Here is a 16,200-nt window from a genome sequence, read left to right as displayed (position 1 = left end):
CATAACGACGTCGGCACATTCTTCCCGTGCGGCGATAGACGTGACCCAACGTTATATTCATTTTAATATTTTTCAAAGTATTGCATATTTAAGCATTGAATTCTTATTTTTGGATGTCGTCTGTCCTATAACACACCTAATATCGCGTTAGCGCGGTATGATAATTTGTCGGCACGGTCAGGTGTGTTATAGGACGGACGACATCCAAAATTAAGCGCGGTATGTTAATTTGTCGGCGCGGCCAGGTGTGTTATAGGACCGACGACATCCAAAATTAAGCGCGGTATGTTAATTTGTCGGCACGGCCAGGTGTGTTATAGGACGGACGACATCCAAAATTAAGCGCGGTATGATAATTTGTCGGCACGGCCAGGTGTGTTATAGGACCGACGACATCCAAAATTAAGCGCGGTATGTTAATTTGTCGGCACGGCCAGGTGTGTTCTAGGACCGACGACATCCAAAATTAAGCGCGGTATGATAATTTGTCGGCACGGCCAGGTGTGTTCTAGGACCGACGACATCCAAAATTAAGCGCGGTATGATAATTTGTCGGCACGGCCAGGTGTGTTATAGGACCGACGACATCCAAAATTAAGCGCGGTATGTTAATTTGTCAGCACGGCCAGGTGTGTTATAGGACCGACGACATCCAAAATTAAGCGCGGTATGTTAATTTGTCGGCACGGCCAGGTGTGTTATAGGACCGACGACATCCAAAATTAAGCGCGGTATGTTAATTTGTCGGCACGGCCAGGTGTGGTTATAGGACCGACGACATCCAAAATTAAGAATTTTGCTCTGGTACTGAGATATTTTAAGATAAAGATTTTATTTCCGGAATAAATAGACTAGCTACGCTGAATACCTATAATTCATGTTCGATCATAATTTGTTTTTGGTCATAAAAAATTGGTTCGGAGATCTACATGTGTATATCCCTATAAATTTTAGTAATATAAAATGTTCATGACCCATTTGTTGGTTTTGCCTTCTTCATGGAGGAGACTGTAATAAAATAATCAAAGCGCTCAACTTCTTCCTAATCATCAGATGTACCGTCATTGCTGCATGCATTTCATTTTCCCTCAATTTCAAATTAACTGATGAAAAAATCACTTGCTTTTCAACATACATGTATAAGTAGATAAATTCTCAATACTTATTCATTTGTTTCCTTTTCCATAATTTTTAGTTAATTCTTCATTAATTTGTTATAAACCACAACACTACATTTATATTCATGGGAGGTATCAAGAAATTCCAGATTAATTTCAAATCTGAATGCATCGTTTTCAGAAACGAAAATAAAAACATTTTGTACGATTAGAAAGACCCCCAACCCTCTTCCTTTTTTTCTTGGTTTAATTGAGATACATGTAAACTGGATCTGTTAAAAGATGAACAGAAATCTAGGATGTACATGCATCCGAAACAAAGAAATAAGCGTTTAGGTATATTTAAAGGTACAAAGATGTGGAAAAGAAAAAAATATAAAAAAGAACTTCAAGACAAACCGTCACTAACAGCATATATAGTACATGTATATTAAAATGCGAAACACCCGGATCGTAAGTTATGCGACAATTTACACAGTAATAAATCTGAATTCAACATTCTACTATATAATAATCTGCTTCCTGTTTTTAAGTTTGTATACAATTATATAGCAACTATTGCCGGATCTATAACACTAGTCTGTCTTGAGCTCCTCAGATTTACAGTTTTTGTCTACTTTGCGGGACTTTGAAAATTTCTATGATGCCCCATCCGCTTGGTATTCTGCTCCTGGTATTTTGTCCCTCAGTTGTTGTATCTGATGATAGAGGTAAGTGTCACAGACACAGAGAAGCTTCTGTTTGGGGAAACCACACTTAGAATACTGTAAAAAATTGCGTTTCTTCTCATTTGAAAATGTCACGCAATTCTGTCCAGTGGAACTGATCGAATCTAAAATGAAGAAGACTTAGCTTGTCTCTTAATTAAACTAAAAGCCATCAAAAATAGTCTTGAATTCGATTTAGCGAATTGTTATATATATATATATATATATATATATATATATATATATATATATATATATATATATATATATATATATATATATATATATATATATATATATATAACGAATTTAATTCGTCATAACATTTTTTTTTGAATTCGTTATACAGAATTTTTTACACACTGAATATTGTCTACGGATTTTTCCGGTATTTCCTGATCATGACAATGAGCACACGGCGGGTGTGATCGGTCGGTGGGGGATGCTCACTCCTCCATGGCACCTGATCCCCCCTCTGATGTTTTAGAGGTCCGTGTTTACTCTGCTCCTGATTTGTATTGTTTAAATGGACTTTAGAGCTTGAATACTGTTCGTTATCTCCATATATTTTCATTTTAGATTTTGTGGGAACAAATTGAACAATTTGATGTCAATTTAATGAATTCGTTTATTTATATAACAGAATGTAACTTGTGATAACGAATTCTCTAGTTATGCTCTAACAAATTAACACAATGTAATGCGTTATAGCAGAATAATTACTTCCACTGATATTATCTCCCTTATATTATTTCTTATAAAAACCACGGTCGTTTTTCAATACTTTAACGCTGCGTAGCAAGCCACCTGTATAGAATTCTTGAGCAGTGGCTCTTCCATCAATGAAACATACTATGCTATACATATCAATAATAAAATTTTTGATGCAATCAAATCTATACTTTCTATGATTATTTATACAGACATAAATATAAACAATAGATGGCTTTCTTTGTTAGTATGGTAATTAACGTTGCAGCTATTGCAGAAAAAATACATAACCACCTGATGCGGGTTATGTATTTTTTTTTCTGTAACAGCGGTAACATTAATTCCCATACTATATGAACCAAACAAAGCATTTTATTGTTTAATTAAATTAATTATAACGAGTTCATCAATTCGATATATTGATTTAAATTTGATTTAACGAGTTCTACAATCGTTCATTTGTTATCACAGTTTTGAAAGAAATATGTTTAACCAGATTTTATAAATCCGTAAAAAAGGAATTGAACAAATTGAAATGATGAATTCTGGAAACTGATTTAATTCAATTTAAGAAATTTTAGAATCTGTAAAAATGGATTCAATGAATTTGTTTTAACAGACTAAATTCGTTATAACGAATTCAAAAAAAAAAAAAAAAAAAAAAAAAAAAAGACATAAAAGGAAATGAATTTGTTTAAACGAATTCTAAAATTCGTTGTAACAAATTAAATTCGTTGTAACAAATTCGATAATTCGTTATATCAAATTCAAAAATATTTTTGATAGGTTTTGATAGGTAATACGAAGTAAATGTCTTTAGATGAAAATAACACGATACAAAATACTCTAAATAGCACTAATTTGTTGTACAATAAAAAACTTGAATTATTTCTAAGAGGATTAGTGTTGTAGCAGATCTTTTATGAATTGTATTTGGTTATTAGGTGCCTACTATGATACAACACCCAGAAGCTGGCATGAGTCTTCTACAAATTGTCAGCAATTAGGAGCTTGGGAAGATACCGATTTTAGCACTGCAGGATTCAAGGTACCAGCCCGACCATCGGGCTTCCCTCAGGATCAGGTTTTCTGGATTGGAGCAGACATGCATCAAACTCCATGGTTCACACTCCTAGGTAATATTTTGCATAAAGACATCTGGTGAAGGTACATATATGCACAAAAGATAGATAACTGTGCTTAATGTCTGGTCATCTTCCTATATCAGATTAAAAAAATACAAATTTAAAGATTTTATGTTTTTGAAACACAGTTCCAGCGTGAAAATGGTACAAATTACTGTAATTTCAGATTTTTTCTAATGGAAAATGTTTCCCTATAGTATAGGAGGAAAATTCTTGACGACACATTTATAGTATTTGTTGGAGTTCTTACATAAAGAAATCGATTTTTAAAATCAAATTTTTTAATGTTGTAAAAAGATGTGAATAAAAAAACAAATTATCAAAACAAAGCAATGAAACTTGCGTGCGCGCTTGAGAGAGAGAGAGAGAGAGAGAGAGAGAGAGAGAGAGCAAACGATGAAATAAACAAAACAAACACGATACCCCCCCCCCCCCCCTGAAAAAGATAAAGGAGACACCCTCCCCCCAAAATACAGACAAGCAGATAAATAATTAGATCAAAGGAAGCAAGCTATGCGAGTAAGGCTTATTCCCCGAACGGCTACTCGCCAAAAACAACAAGTAATTATCACACTCAATTAAGGGGCCCTCTTAGGGGTACAGGTAGACTTACCTGTATGAATAATCTGCCAGAATTTAAGTTACTTTAAACAAAATAAAATAAAATAGATTTGGTATTTTTTTTTTATTTTAGCAGAAAATTAAATGTATTGTGTACAAATTTTTAAATAAATAATTTTACAAGCACAAAACATAGTAAAATTAAGAATTACACAGAAATTTTTACTTTAAATTGTCTTAAAGTTCTATTGTTTAACAGCACTGTTTAGCACACTTCATATTTCATTATAAGTAAAAAAGCACTGTTTCACTTTCAAACCACACATATTTACAATTGATTTAGTCATAACTAAGGGGTCACTATCCTAGATGAAGTAGTTCAGATGCAGAGTCTGTGTACGCCATAAGGTCAATGATGCCATCCTGGTACCTTTCTTTCAGTAACTGCAATCTTCTCTTTATATTTGCGTACTTTTTTGCTGGAGGTCTAATGGTCCCGCCGGCTTCTGTATATCTTTAAACATCTTTACGACGATGAAGATGTTGGGATGTGCGTGCTGTGCCATTCTTTTGAGTTTTCCATGCCATCCTTCAAGGCTGTTGTTGGTCCGTGGTCCCTCTGTTCCAAAATGATTCCATAAAAGTCTGTCACCGTTAACCCACTGTTCTGTCACATAGTCTGTGAAGGATTCTGTAGCTTGTGTGAGGTCAGCTTCATCTCTGTCTTCTAGGGCTCTGAACCAAACGTCTTCAATACAGTCTAGGGGAACAAGGGGAAGAACTGTTGCTCTTCTAACCAAAGTCTTTACGTTGTCGTCATCTTTGTAGGGGATCTGTAGTCCTGTCTGTTGAGCTTTTCGCCAAATAGCCTGGGTGAAGTGAAAAAAACATCCCTTCGTTGTGATGTCCGGAAACACTTCTCGGATGGAGTTGTGGACTGCTGTCTCGAAGTCAGCTAGGGCACAGGTTGGTAAAAACTGGAGGTCAAGGTCGTTGATTTTGTCCAGAAGAAGGGTGAAGAACCTTGTATAGATGGCTTGACTCTTTCCTGGTAATAGGGCATACACAACAGGTGTCATCACATCATCACTCAGAATATGAACGGTGTATATCTGGTGGAATAGGTTGGGGCAGGTGTAGAATGTCCCGTCACAGAAAAAGGTCTCTGAAGCTGCCAGGTCTCGTTGTCCGTTGTTGCGAATGCCAGGATCCTATTGTTCTGAACGGTGTCGTCTAGAAGGAGGAAACGTTCACCTGTCTGTGTTTCTGTCCATTTCCCTTCTAGTCGAATGTCAGCAGGTGTCTTTGGAAGTGGTGGAGTCTGTTTCCGGCGAGCTCTGTAAAGCGATGACTTGGCCGTGTTGAACGTTGGCAATCTCTCTATCACTTCTCTGCTGGTGTCGTCCCATTCATCGTCTCGCAGTCTGTTGAGTTCTTCTGTGAAGATGGAAGGTATAGGTTTTACTTCTTCTGTGCATCGCCTTGAAATCTGGTTCATGATCTGTTTGGCAGCAACTTCGGTGTGATCTTCAGGATGGGTGTGGAGCTGTCTTCCAAATCCTATGGGAACGTTGTTTTCTGTAGAGAGGCCAGCTGAGCATCCTGCAACAACACATCTCCAAAAGAGTTTGGTGTCTGTTCTGCGATGAATTCTGTAGATAAAGCCTTGAAAGGATAAATTTTGGCCGCCTCTCCTGTTTGTGATGAATTTCACGTTGAGCTGTGCATTTGCCATTGTTGATGGGTGAAGTATGATGCTTCTTCATTTTCATCCTTATATATATACTGTTTTGAAGCTTGTGTTGTTCTTGTAGTTACAGCTTGGACTGCATCATTGGACAAGTTCAGTACATCATTTTATTTGACACTAATTATTATAGCTTAGCTTATTTAAAATTTCAAAGTGAACTAATCTCAATTATCATTGCTTCATCAATTAGCTTATTAACTTGGGTCTTCATTAAAAATCAAAGTGATCTGTTTTTATCACATCAAATCTATTGATTATCAAAAAGTATTGCATAAACTTCTGTTTTTTTATGGTGAGTTTTTAAAAAGGTTTCATTCAAAATGATAAATAAATGAGTTAAATAAGTCAGAAATTTATAGATAATTTGTGTGTGTGTATGTGTGTGTTAATTTTATGAAAGAGTAATTTATGAGTTTTTTTTAAAAATAATTATATGAAAATAATCCATCAATACTATTGAATAATTTGGAAAAAATAATATCAAAGGTACAATAAAAAATTTTATTTTAAGTACAATCATACAAAGGATCTTAGTTATGTATTTATTTTTTTCTTTTACACATTAGAGTTTTGAAAATTAAAAAAAATAATCTCTAAATTAAAATGAAATTCAATGAATTTATCTGATTTATCTTAATTTTTTCTATTTATTTTTTTTTCTTTTATATAGTAGAATTCTGAAAATTAAAAAAAAATCTTTGAATTGGATGGATTTATCTGATTTATCAAATATTGCTAATCCAGGTAAACACAGGTAAGTCTACTGTACCCCTAAGAGGGCCCCTTAATTGAGTGTGATAATTACTTGTTGTTTTTGGCGAGTAGCCGTTCGGGGAACACACCCCGTATACACATATATACACGTGAATACCTCCCCCCCCCCCCTTTCCGCCTCAAATCAATTAAGCTTTGTGATATAAAGACTTAAAGAGAGTGTTTAATTTCTTTATTGAAGGATGCTTTGAGACCGAAGAAGCCACCAAGGTTATTTCTCTAAAGACCATTACTGGTCATGGAAATCCCACCTATAAATGCTCTGCTTTTTGTAGTAACAACGACGGTATTACGGCTATAGGCATATCGGTAAGATCATCAAAATGCTTAATTCTGTCTAACACTCAACTGTTTCTATACCTGCATATCTGAAATCTCTGCACTGTTCCATAGAAGTGAGAATAGTAACGGTTGTACTTTAAAAAGGTTGTAGTTGATAACTTGGAAAATTCTCGGAATGATTTGTGTAGCTACACTTTTCGTAGCAAAGACAGAGCAGTAAATAGTTATAAATGATTGCTTAGAGTGCACCACGACACCATATTTAAGGTTATTGGTTTGCCCGAAACATTGTGTCAGATAAAGTGAGTTTACATCTTTCTCAATGATATACTTTAACCATAATATATATAGAGACTGTTTTATGATTTTAATAGAAAACGACATGCTACTGTTATACCGATGTAGAGAAATACCGCAAGGCAGACGAAGAGTGCGTTTATAAGACTTTTCCAGAGTACCCCGGTGAACTCTTCGGAGGACCAAACGACGGAAGTGTGGTGGTATACCAATATAACGCACAGGAGCCATCATCAAACTGTAAGGCGTTAATTTGAAAAATCTCCAATTGATAATATTTGATGTATCATTCAATAAACATAACATTTAATAAACCCTACTGCTTCTGGTGTACATGTATATGCCCATAAAAGCAGGAACGCAGAAGACAATTTATGTTTTTCAAATGTTATATTCCTCTTTTTGTTTAAAAGAACTCTCTGGTTATTCAATTTATTTATTGACAACACCATCTTACATTGACGATGAATAAAATCAGTATCTATCGCGTCATTGAATTGACCTTCTTTTCTCACACTTTGATATGACTAATATCCGCTGGATTTAATTCTCATTGTTTTCGTGAGAGACAAAGGAATTCATGTATTCCACGAGATGTAAAATTCAAATACATTTGTATATACAACTCAAATCAGGGATTGCGTTTTTCAATTTTTTTTTTACTTTTTTGATACAAGAAAATACGATATGAAATGTAACAATAAGGAGGAAGAGAGTGAATTGGATCATAGTAGAATGAATGGTGTAGTACAATAAATACAGGTAAAACGACTATAATTTGCTTCCATTTACAGCACATGAATACGGTAATTGCGCTGCTGTGAGATATCTAGGAACAATTCCGGTTGGTCATCAATTTTCTTCCTGTCTGAACAGAATTGGGTTCATGTGTTCAAGTAAGTTAAACAACCATCTACAGGATTGTTTTGTTAACAGTAAAAGTAAAAAGAAATGATTGTTTATTGTACATGAAATGGGGTTTAATTTAATAATAAACTCAACAGCCCACAAGGCCTTTATTTGGAAATTTATTTTGGCTGTTAAAATTGACCTTGATTTTATTTCAGATGGGCGAGTATCTCTCGTAGAAGTACCTTGGGCTGAAGCTGTAAAACAGTGCGGTACATCTTCTTTAAAGACAGACATCATTGGCCATTATACAGGCTTGACGAATTCTCACAAGAATCATGAGTTTTGGACAGGATTTTACAGACAAAGCTACGAATATTGGAGCCCTCCTGGTAAATGCGCATTCATTACTAATGGCCGTCCATATAGCAGGCAAACTGTTTGCGTTATTATAATGAGTAGCTAGTAGGGAAGTCCCATTGGTCCAGAATTCGGGCCCAGGGTTCAGACCCCAAGGTGGGACATGGGTGATCATATATTAAAAATGTATTATATTTTAAATCATCTTCTTTACTCATGGATATCTAACAGGCAGACTTTTTGCATGAGGTGACCGTTAATGCCATTGGATTCTTATTCATTCCAGGATTCTTAGCAAACAATTTAATGCATAATTGGGGTGAGCTAGCTGCCCTTTTCCAAATATGTTAAATGTGTGTGCCCAGAGCACAGGCGAGTGGCGTGGCTAAGCTTGATCATTCATTTAAAATGCACATAATCTTAAAAAATCTTTTCTACTCATAATCATATAGAAACATGCTTCAGGAATACGATAAAGTTTTCACCAAATAGATTTTTCACCAAATAGTAAAATTCCTGCCAAATCGAGTTCAGAGTTACAATTTCAGGTTGGGGTGATATGGTCATATGAAAGGAAAAACAAATTCTTAGTTAATCTTCAAGGACCATGGGCCTCATATAATGTTTAAGACCTAGACAAAAGGAACAAAATTTGTTTGCTTGGGCATTCTGAGATTTATTCGGTCTTTTCAGAGCTCAAAGGACCATAAAAGTATTATCAATATCCACTATATTTTGAATATATGACAACTTTTATGTATCATGTTTTTTTTTCTCCGACTTTTTTTATTAGGTGACTTGGAGAACGGAGGAAAAGACAAAAACCTCCATCACTGCTTAGCAGTTAAGGTGAATGAAGATGGAACAATCTACCCCAACACTTATCCACAAGATTGCTCAGAATCATTGCCTTCCATTTGTGAAAAGTCAACAAAACGTGTGTTACACATTTATGACTTCGAAAATTTAAGGGTTAAACCATATTTCACACTATTAAATACCATAGCTTAGTTATAAAAGATGTTTTTGCGTTTAGAAATATTATTTTGGATTGATATTAATGGATAAAAAGCATTCAATCCATGTATCGTGGCTAGGGTTTAGTTATCAATAATGATATATTAATTCCATTTCTATTTGTTTTCTCTGTGATAACTCTTTGAAAGTTAGGAGAGTTGATTTCTTGATCATTCTAACGGAATGCAAATTTCGCCAAGCGAAAGGTCAGGAGCTAAGAAGGCGTAATATGCATGTAATTCTCGTGCGGCTGTCTTTATGTTTGACGTCAGTGGGCGGGGACTATTGAAATTGACATGTGAGGCCTCGTGTAATTTAAATCAATTAGTCTACATTTTAAAAATCTAAATTTACAATTTTATTTCACAATGAAATGGAAATATAAGGAATCACTATCTAGTTAGTAGAGTATGCCAGGGACATCAACGATAGTTATGCAAATTATCCCACGTTTCCAACTATCGTTGATGCCCTGGCATACTCTACTAACTAGACAGTGATTCCTTAAATAACATTCACATATATGATAAAATATAGGGATGGCAATCTGTATTCGCCTAACCAGTTATTCGGTCAAAACGACGATAATTGGTTGGAAAATCTGTAATCAGTCGGAAAAAATTTAATTATGTAAATGGTCATTCGTGAAGTGTTATTCACTGTTTAAACACTGTCTTGTATTTAATTCTTGTATGATACTTGAATTAAATTATCTGCGATCAGATTTTAATGTTATCTTAACCCGTTAATTATTCTCTTTGCAGCTACCTATAAAATTATATTGTTATACCTTTAAAACTTGTTTCCTTTATAAGTCTATCCTTAAAAAGTCGAATATTTCCAATATTTTACTGAGCGACCCCCCCCCCCCCCCGAAAAAAATCGATGTTGGACCGCTGAGTGAGATACTGGGTCTGTCAATGAGATATTAGACCGCAATCATTGTGACTTTTTTACGTCACACTGTAGGCGGGATCAGCTATAGCATTGAAGCCAGTGCAAGATATGTCAAATAAAAAGTAAAAGGTTAACAAAACATTTATTGACCGAGTTCTCGGGTTAAATGCATTTTGTAGACCACCTCGAACAAAGCTATTTTGTTCTTGGGTTCGACAAAACGCATGTTTCCATCGAACTTAGTCAATAAATGTCTAATTACTAATCTTAGTGATTATTATATAAATAGTGCACGTTTTTGAGGGTAACAGTTGAAATTGACACCCCAAGGAAAACCATTGTCAACCGACGCGTCAGCGGAGGTTGACAATGGTTTTCCGAGGGGTGTCAATTTCAACTGTTACCCTCAAAAACGTGCACTATTTATTTTATTATACTGAATGTCTTATTGATTTCGGATATCATACAAAAAATTCGGAGATCGTCGTTAAGTTCACGCTTAGAAAGCTTTCACACTCCCCACTTCTATTTTTTCAATAAGAAAGCTTCGGAAAAGATTTACCAACCTCTTTTTTGTTTGTTTGCTACTCAAAAAGTCCTTTATCATCTAAAGTTTGCACTCGCAAGGATGTTTCGTCTGTCGTTTGTTGTTTTCAAGTAAGCTACATCGGACGCAAGCTTTTATTGACCTCGTTTATTCGACTTCTTTCAAACGCACAACCGACGTTTTGAGAATTCTACGGTGAACCGTACGCGCATCATTTGAACGCATGTGATATTTTCGTAATGTTACCCGTTGTCAAGTGTGTTGCTAATGCTGAGGGTAACATTACGGATTGTTAAATGCCTCTAAACCAATCAGATTTTAGTATTTAACATGAAAGTATAATAATAAGAATTAGTTCTTATTTTTGTGACAATGTGTCACATCTGATCTTAAATAAATAAATCCCCATTTATGAATAAGTCATTGAATAGTTCATGTTTAGGTGACGGTGGTTGGTCGGAGTGGTCTGATTGGAGCCAGTGCTATTTTGTAAATGGTATGGATAAAAAATCTAAAACTCGTACATGTACCAATCCTTCTCCACGGCATGGTGGAAAAGACTGCGAGGGAGAGGACCTTATAGAACGACCTTGTCTTGAACCAACAAGTGTGAGAGGTAAGTGACACTTCAGAGACTCGTATTATTCCAAACACAAACTCTACTTTCTGTCTAAATTTCACTGGAACAAAAAAGATAAAAGGCCTCTAGTTTGTTGAAATCGGCAGTTTTTCGTGCAGGTAAAGGCTTTTTGACCAAGTTCATTTCCTTTTTGACCAGGTTCATTTCACAAGGCATAATGACCACGGATTTCCTGTTAATATGTAAGAAATTGGGGAAAAACTATGTTTACAGTATCAGAATCAAAAAAACTTTCACAAGAAACACTCTATGGACCAATATTTTTTCTCATTTATTTAAAAAAAAAACTACTGGCAAGGAATATTGGAAGAATGTTTTTACTGCATATACTTTGCAGTATGTTTCTCCTATCTTTAGCTTTTTGTATCAATTATTAACAATAACAAAACAGATCAGAGCTTTTTTAATCTATAACTTTTTATACAAAGAAAACTTAATCAATGCGTATTTTTTAAAGAATCATTTTCCCTGTCCAAATTAATATATCTTTAACAATTTTTCTTCAGAAGAGCTTTAAAAAAGGAATCCTGAAGTCGTTGGAAAATGGTGAGTAAAATAGCTTAATATGTTTGAATTTTTTCCGATGCAAACCTTGTTTTATCAAGCTGCATTTTTGTTCAAGCAAATTAAATACTTATATTTGAACCAAAAGTTTATGATTTTTTCTGATTATAAATGTGCGCAGCATCCATTTTTAACTCACCTGAACCAATGGTTCAAGTAAACTTTTCTGATCACCTGTTGTCCGCCGCTTAATACCCGTCGGTCTGTTAAGTTTTGACATTTTTGACATCTTCTCTAGAGCCACTGGACCAATTTCAAATAAACTTGCCAAAAAGTACCCTCGGATAAAGGGTATTCAAGATTTAAATGAAGGACAACGTCGTCTTAAAAAGATAAGAAATAATAAAGAAAAGGCAAAAAGGATTGGTGTCTAAAATCTTCTTCTTCTTGGTACCTGGGTCGGTTGGGACCACATAGGGGTCAGAGTTTTATTTGGGAATAAATGTATATAGGGTATTTGAAAAGAAAAAATCTTTTTAAGAGTAGCAAGGACACATTAAATCGTATTGATGTGCAAACATTTCCAAATTGTGTGAATTTAATTTTTTTTTTTGTGAAACGTATGATAAGGGCGGGTCTAAATCGGGCATAAAATTTTAAAATCATGCATTAAATCAGAGGAAAAAAACATAAAAATCCTCTCCAGAGCAAAAGGTTATGTAAGTCATATTGACTCCTCAATCCTCATGTGTGGATTCAAGTTTATTTAAATTATAAACCTTAAGGACATACGCAACGTAGTTTGAACTTTATTGTCTTTTTCCTTGGAGTTGAAGAGTTCCAATACATAAAGGAACTGTGTGCTACATTTTAATGTCTATGTATGCCATTGTACACTTCTTCTAAAACAAGTTTGGATAAACAAAACGTCTTGAATATATGTTTAGTAATTTTTGTATATTTTTCTTTGAATTACACAAGAATTTTCATCAATTGATATCTTTTCAAAACCCCTGGTAATGCTTGTTGATTTTTTGTCTACGAACATCTGATGGCACTATAATCTTAAATTAAGAATATCTTGAAAAATTATCAGTTGGTAAGGTACGTTGCGTATGTCCTTAAGGGCGAGGGTGGGATACAATATGGGGTCAATATTTCATGGGAATGAAGAGGGAAAAAATCTTTTAAAATCTTTTTCGGAATAACAGCAGGGCTAAGGTGACTCAGACGAACATTATGGCTTATTTGTCTCTTGGATAGTCTGTCGTTCATCTGTGGACTTCACATCTTTACTTTACCAATAAACCAAACTTGGTCCATGTGTACATTGTATCTCTCAGTGACAAGGACTAAATAATTAGCCATGACTCAAGCAAAGAGGATGGAATTAAACATGGAAATAAAAGATACAACCAGTTAAAATCTTCTGCTAAAACCTGGGGTCATTGAAGACAAAATGACTCATTTGAAAGCTAGCTTCTATGAATTCTCTGCAATTAAGTCATATATGCACAGAAGCTGGGATATGAGAGAAAATAAATGTATTGTTTATTCAATTTTTGGACTTTCTAAAATAAATCATCTGTAAGCTTTGTCTACATTAAGCCTTACACACAAAATTTATGTTTGTAGCATTTGAGGGGAAGACAACTTCTTAGACCATTGGTTTTTTTCCTGCAAAGTCTACGAAACATCGGACCAACTGGTGGAACAATAAATAATACATCTTAAAGGATTTTGTAAATGATCCAAAAAAGATTCTCAATTTTTTGTTCGTTCCATTAAAAGAAATACAAAATGCAAATAGTTTTTATGATTTAAATTGTAATTCGTTTATATGTATATCAAACAGTAATTCCCAGTCATGCTTTCAATCGATTTGATTTGAAGGCTTAATTTTGTGATTCTATGAGATTTCACAGGGATTTATATTTATGCTTTAACTTACTGTTGCAATATATAATGAAGTGAATAATATGGAATTAAGATATGTATTTAAAAGGTTTTTTTTATAAATTAATGTCCTCTGCTGTCCTTGGTACTGGTAGGAACTAGTGATTATAAAATGTATACATAAAGTGATGTATAGCTTTTTAGGTCACCTGAGTCACTCAGGTGACCTATTGCTATTCGTTTTTGTCCATTGTCGTGCGTTAACTTTTGAACATTTTCAACTTCTTCTCTAGAACCGCTCAACCAATTTCAACCAATTTTGGCATATAGTATCTTTTGGTAAAGGGAAACAAAATTTTGTGAATTTCATGGTCCCTGGGACCCCAGGGGTGGGGCTAAAACAACAAAAAATGATGCAATCTTGAAAAATCTTCTGGACATCAAGCAGTCAAACTGTTGACATGATTGTAATAAACATTGGACCTTCTACCTAAATTGTAAAATTCATGGCCCCAGGATCAAGGGTTCTGGTGCTAGGGCGGGGCTATATAGATCATATAGTAAAAGTGCATTATTTCTTTGAAAATCTTCTTCTCTTTTCCTGGGTATTATTTATACAAACTAAGTGCATGGTTATGACAAGCAATGACACCTTTTTCAAAATTGTGAAATTCATGGCCCCTGGGTTAGGGGTTCTGGTGTTAGGGCGGGGCTCTATTGATTATATAGTGAAAATGCATTAATTCTTTGAAAATCTTCTCTGCTCCTGGGTATTATTTAAACAAACTAAGTGCATGATAATGGCACATAAGGATGATTTTTCCAAAATTGTGAAATTCATGGCCCCAGGGTCAGGGATTCTGGTGTTAGAGTGGGGCTCTATTGATTATATAGTGAAAATGCATTAATTCTTTGAAAATCTTCTTCTCTGCTTATGGATATTATATAAACAAACTAAGTGCATGGTTATGATAAGCATTGATGCCTTTTCAAAAATTGTGAAATTCATGGCCCCAGGGTCAGGGGTTCTGGTGCTAGGGCGGGGCTATATAGATCATATAGTGAAAGTGCATTATTTTTTTGAAAAATCTTCTTCTCTAGTCTCTACTCCTGTGTATTATTGAAACAAATTGAATACTTTGTTATGATAAGCAAGGGTGACTCTACCAAAATTGTGAAATTCATGGCCCCAGGGTCAGGGGCTCTGATGCTGGGGGGTTGTGGGGGGAGGGGGTCTCTATTGATAATATAGTGAATCTGTAGTAAAAATGCATTATTTCTTTGAAAATCTTCTCTGCACCTGGGCATATCAGAGGCAAAAATAGTAAAAGTTTTAATAAAGATTTTTGAACATCTGACCATTTGGTCAAGTGTTCTGGTCATGGCAAGGGCTCTATTAATTTGTATTCAACTGAGAGGAGTAATTTCCCTTTGCCATTTACTTTTGATAATTGTTCACTGTAAATAATGTACTTGAAAGGTTAATAGAATAGGAGAATTATGCAAGATTTTTTATTGTAAAATACAAAAAGTACTTTTATATTTTAAATGATCAGGTAGACTTGTAAGTAATAGATAAATAAAAATGAGACAAAAATAACTTGTCTTATTCAATGTTCATCAAAGACCAAGAGAGTCCAATATAAGAGATTTCATCAAGGAATTAAAATAGTACAGAATCACTGATAATTTGTTAATAGCGATTCTCTGTAACCACTTTAACTTCTTTGCCACGCATGGTCACTGATTTTGATGAAACTTTGCACATTATTACAACTTGACACCAGAAACATATATCAAATAAAATTTCGTTGCTATGTGTCTTGGTTGCCATGGCAACAGCCAGAAAAGTTGAAAAAAATTGAGATTTTCAGCTACTTTAAATCTTTATTAAGCTTTAATAAAGACTAAGAAAAACAAACAAACCATTCTCACAAAAATATGACACCTTGTTGCCACTTATGCTATAAAGAAACTATTTAGAATTTATCTCTAAGTAAGTGGTAACCATGGGTACATTTGGAATACATTTTAGATGCTGAAAAATGCTGAAAAACGCTCTATAGTCACAAATGATTGATCTTCCATGATCAAACTCAATCAACAACGTAAGAAAAACAATGAAAAATATTTGACCTCGTGTAA

General features: G+C 34.5%; 2 protein-coding genes across 2 annotated transcripts; one reads left to right on the top strand and one right to left on the bottom strand.

Annotated features, from left to right (window-relative positions):
- Positions 1-4,700: 4,700 nt before the first annotated feature.
- LOC133181274 (uncharacterized) lies at positions 4,701-5,325 on the bottom strand. The gene has a single exon (XM_061315804.1). It carries the CDS (start codon positions 5,319-5,321, stop codon positions 4,701-4,703), a length of 621 nt encoding a protein of 206 aa, XP_061171788.1. The 5' UTR covers positions 5,322-5,325.
- A 1,374-nt stretch (positions 5,326-6,699) lies between these two features.
- Positions 6,700-11,813, top strand: LOC133181269 (uncharacterized). The gene is made up of 7 exons (XM_061315800.1): positions 6,700-6,736; positions 6,948-7,075; positions 7,423-7,585; positions 8,413-8,586; positions 9,348-9,491; positions 11,458-11,631; positions 11,794-11,813. Exons 1-7 carry the CDS (start codon positions 6,700-6,702, stop codon positions 11,811-11,813), a joined length of 840 nt encoding a protein of 279 aa, XP_061171784.1.
- The last annotated feature ends 4,387 nt before the right edge of the window (positions 11,814-16,200 follow it).

The sequence above is a fragment of the Saccostrea echinata genome, unplaced genomic scaffold, assembly GCF_033153115.1.
Source record: "Saccostrea echinata isolate AGI-Se365-2 ecotype Australia unplaced genomic scaffold, CSIRO_AGI_Sech_v1 ptg000008l, whole genome shotgun sequence".
NCBI lineage: Eukaryota > Metazoa > Mollusca > Bivalvia > Ostreida > Ostreidae > Saccostrea > Saccostrea echinata.
This window is presented reverse-complemented; position numbering and strand designations above follow the sequence as displayed.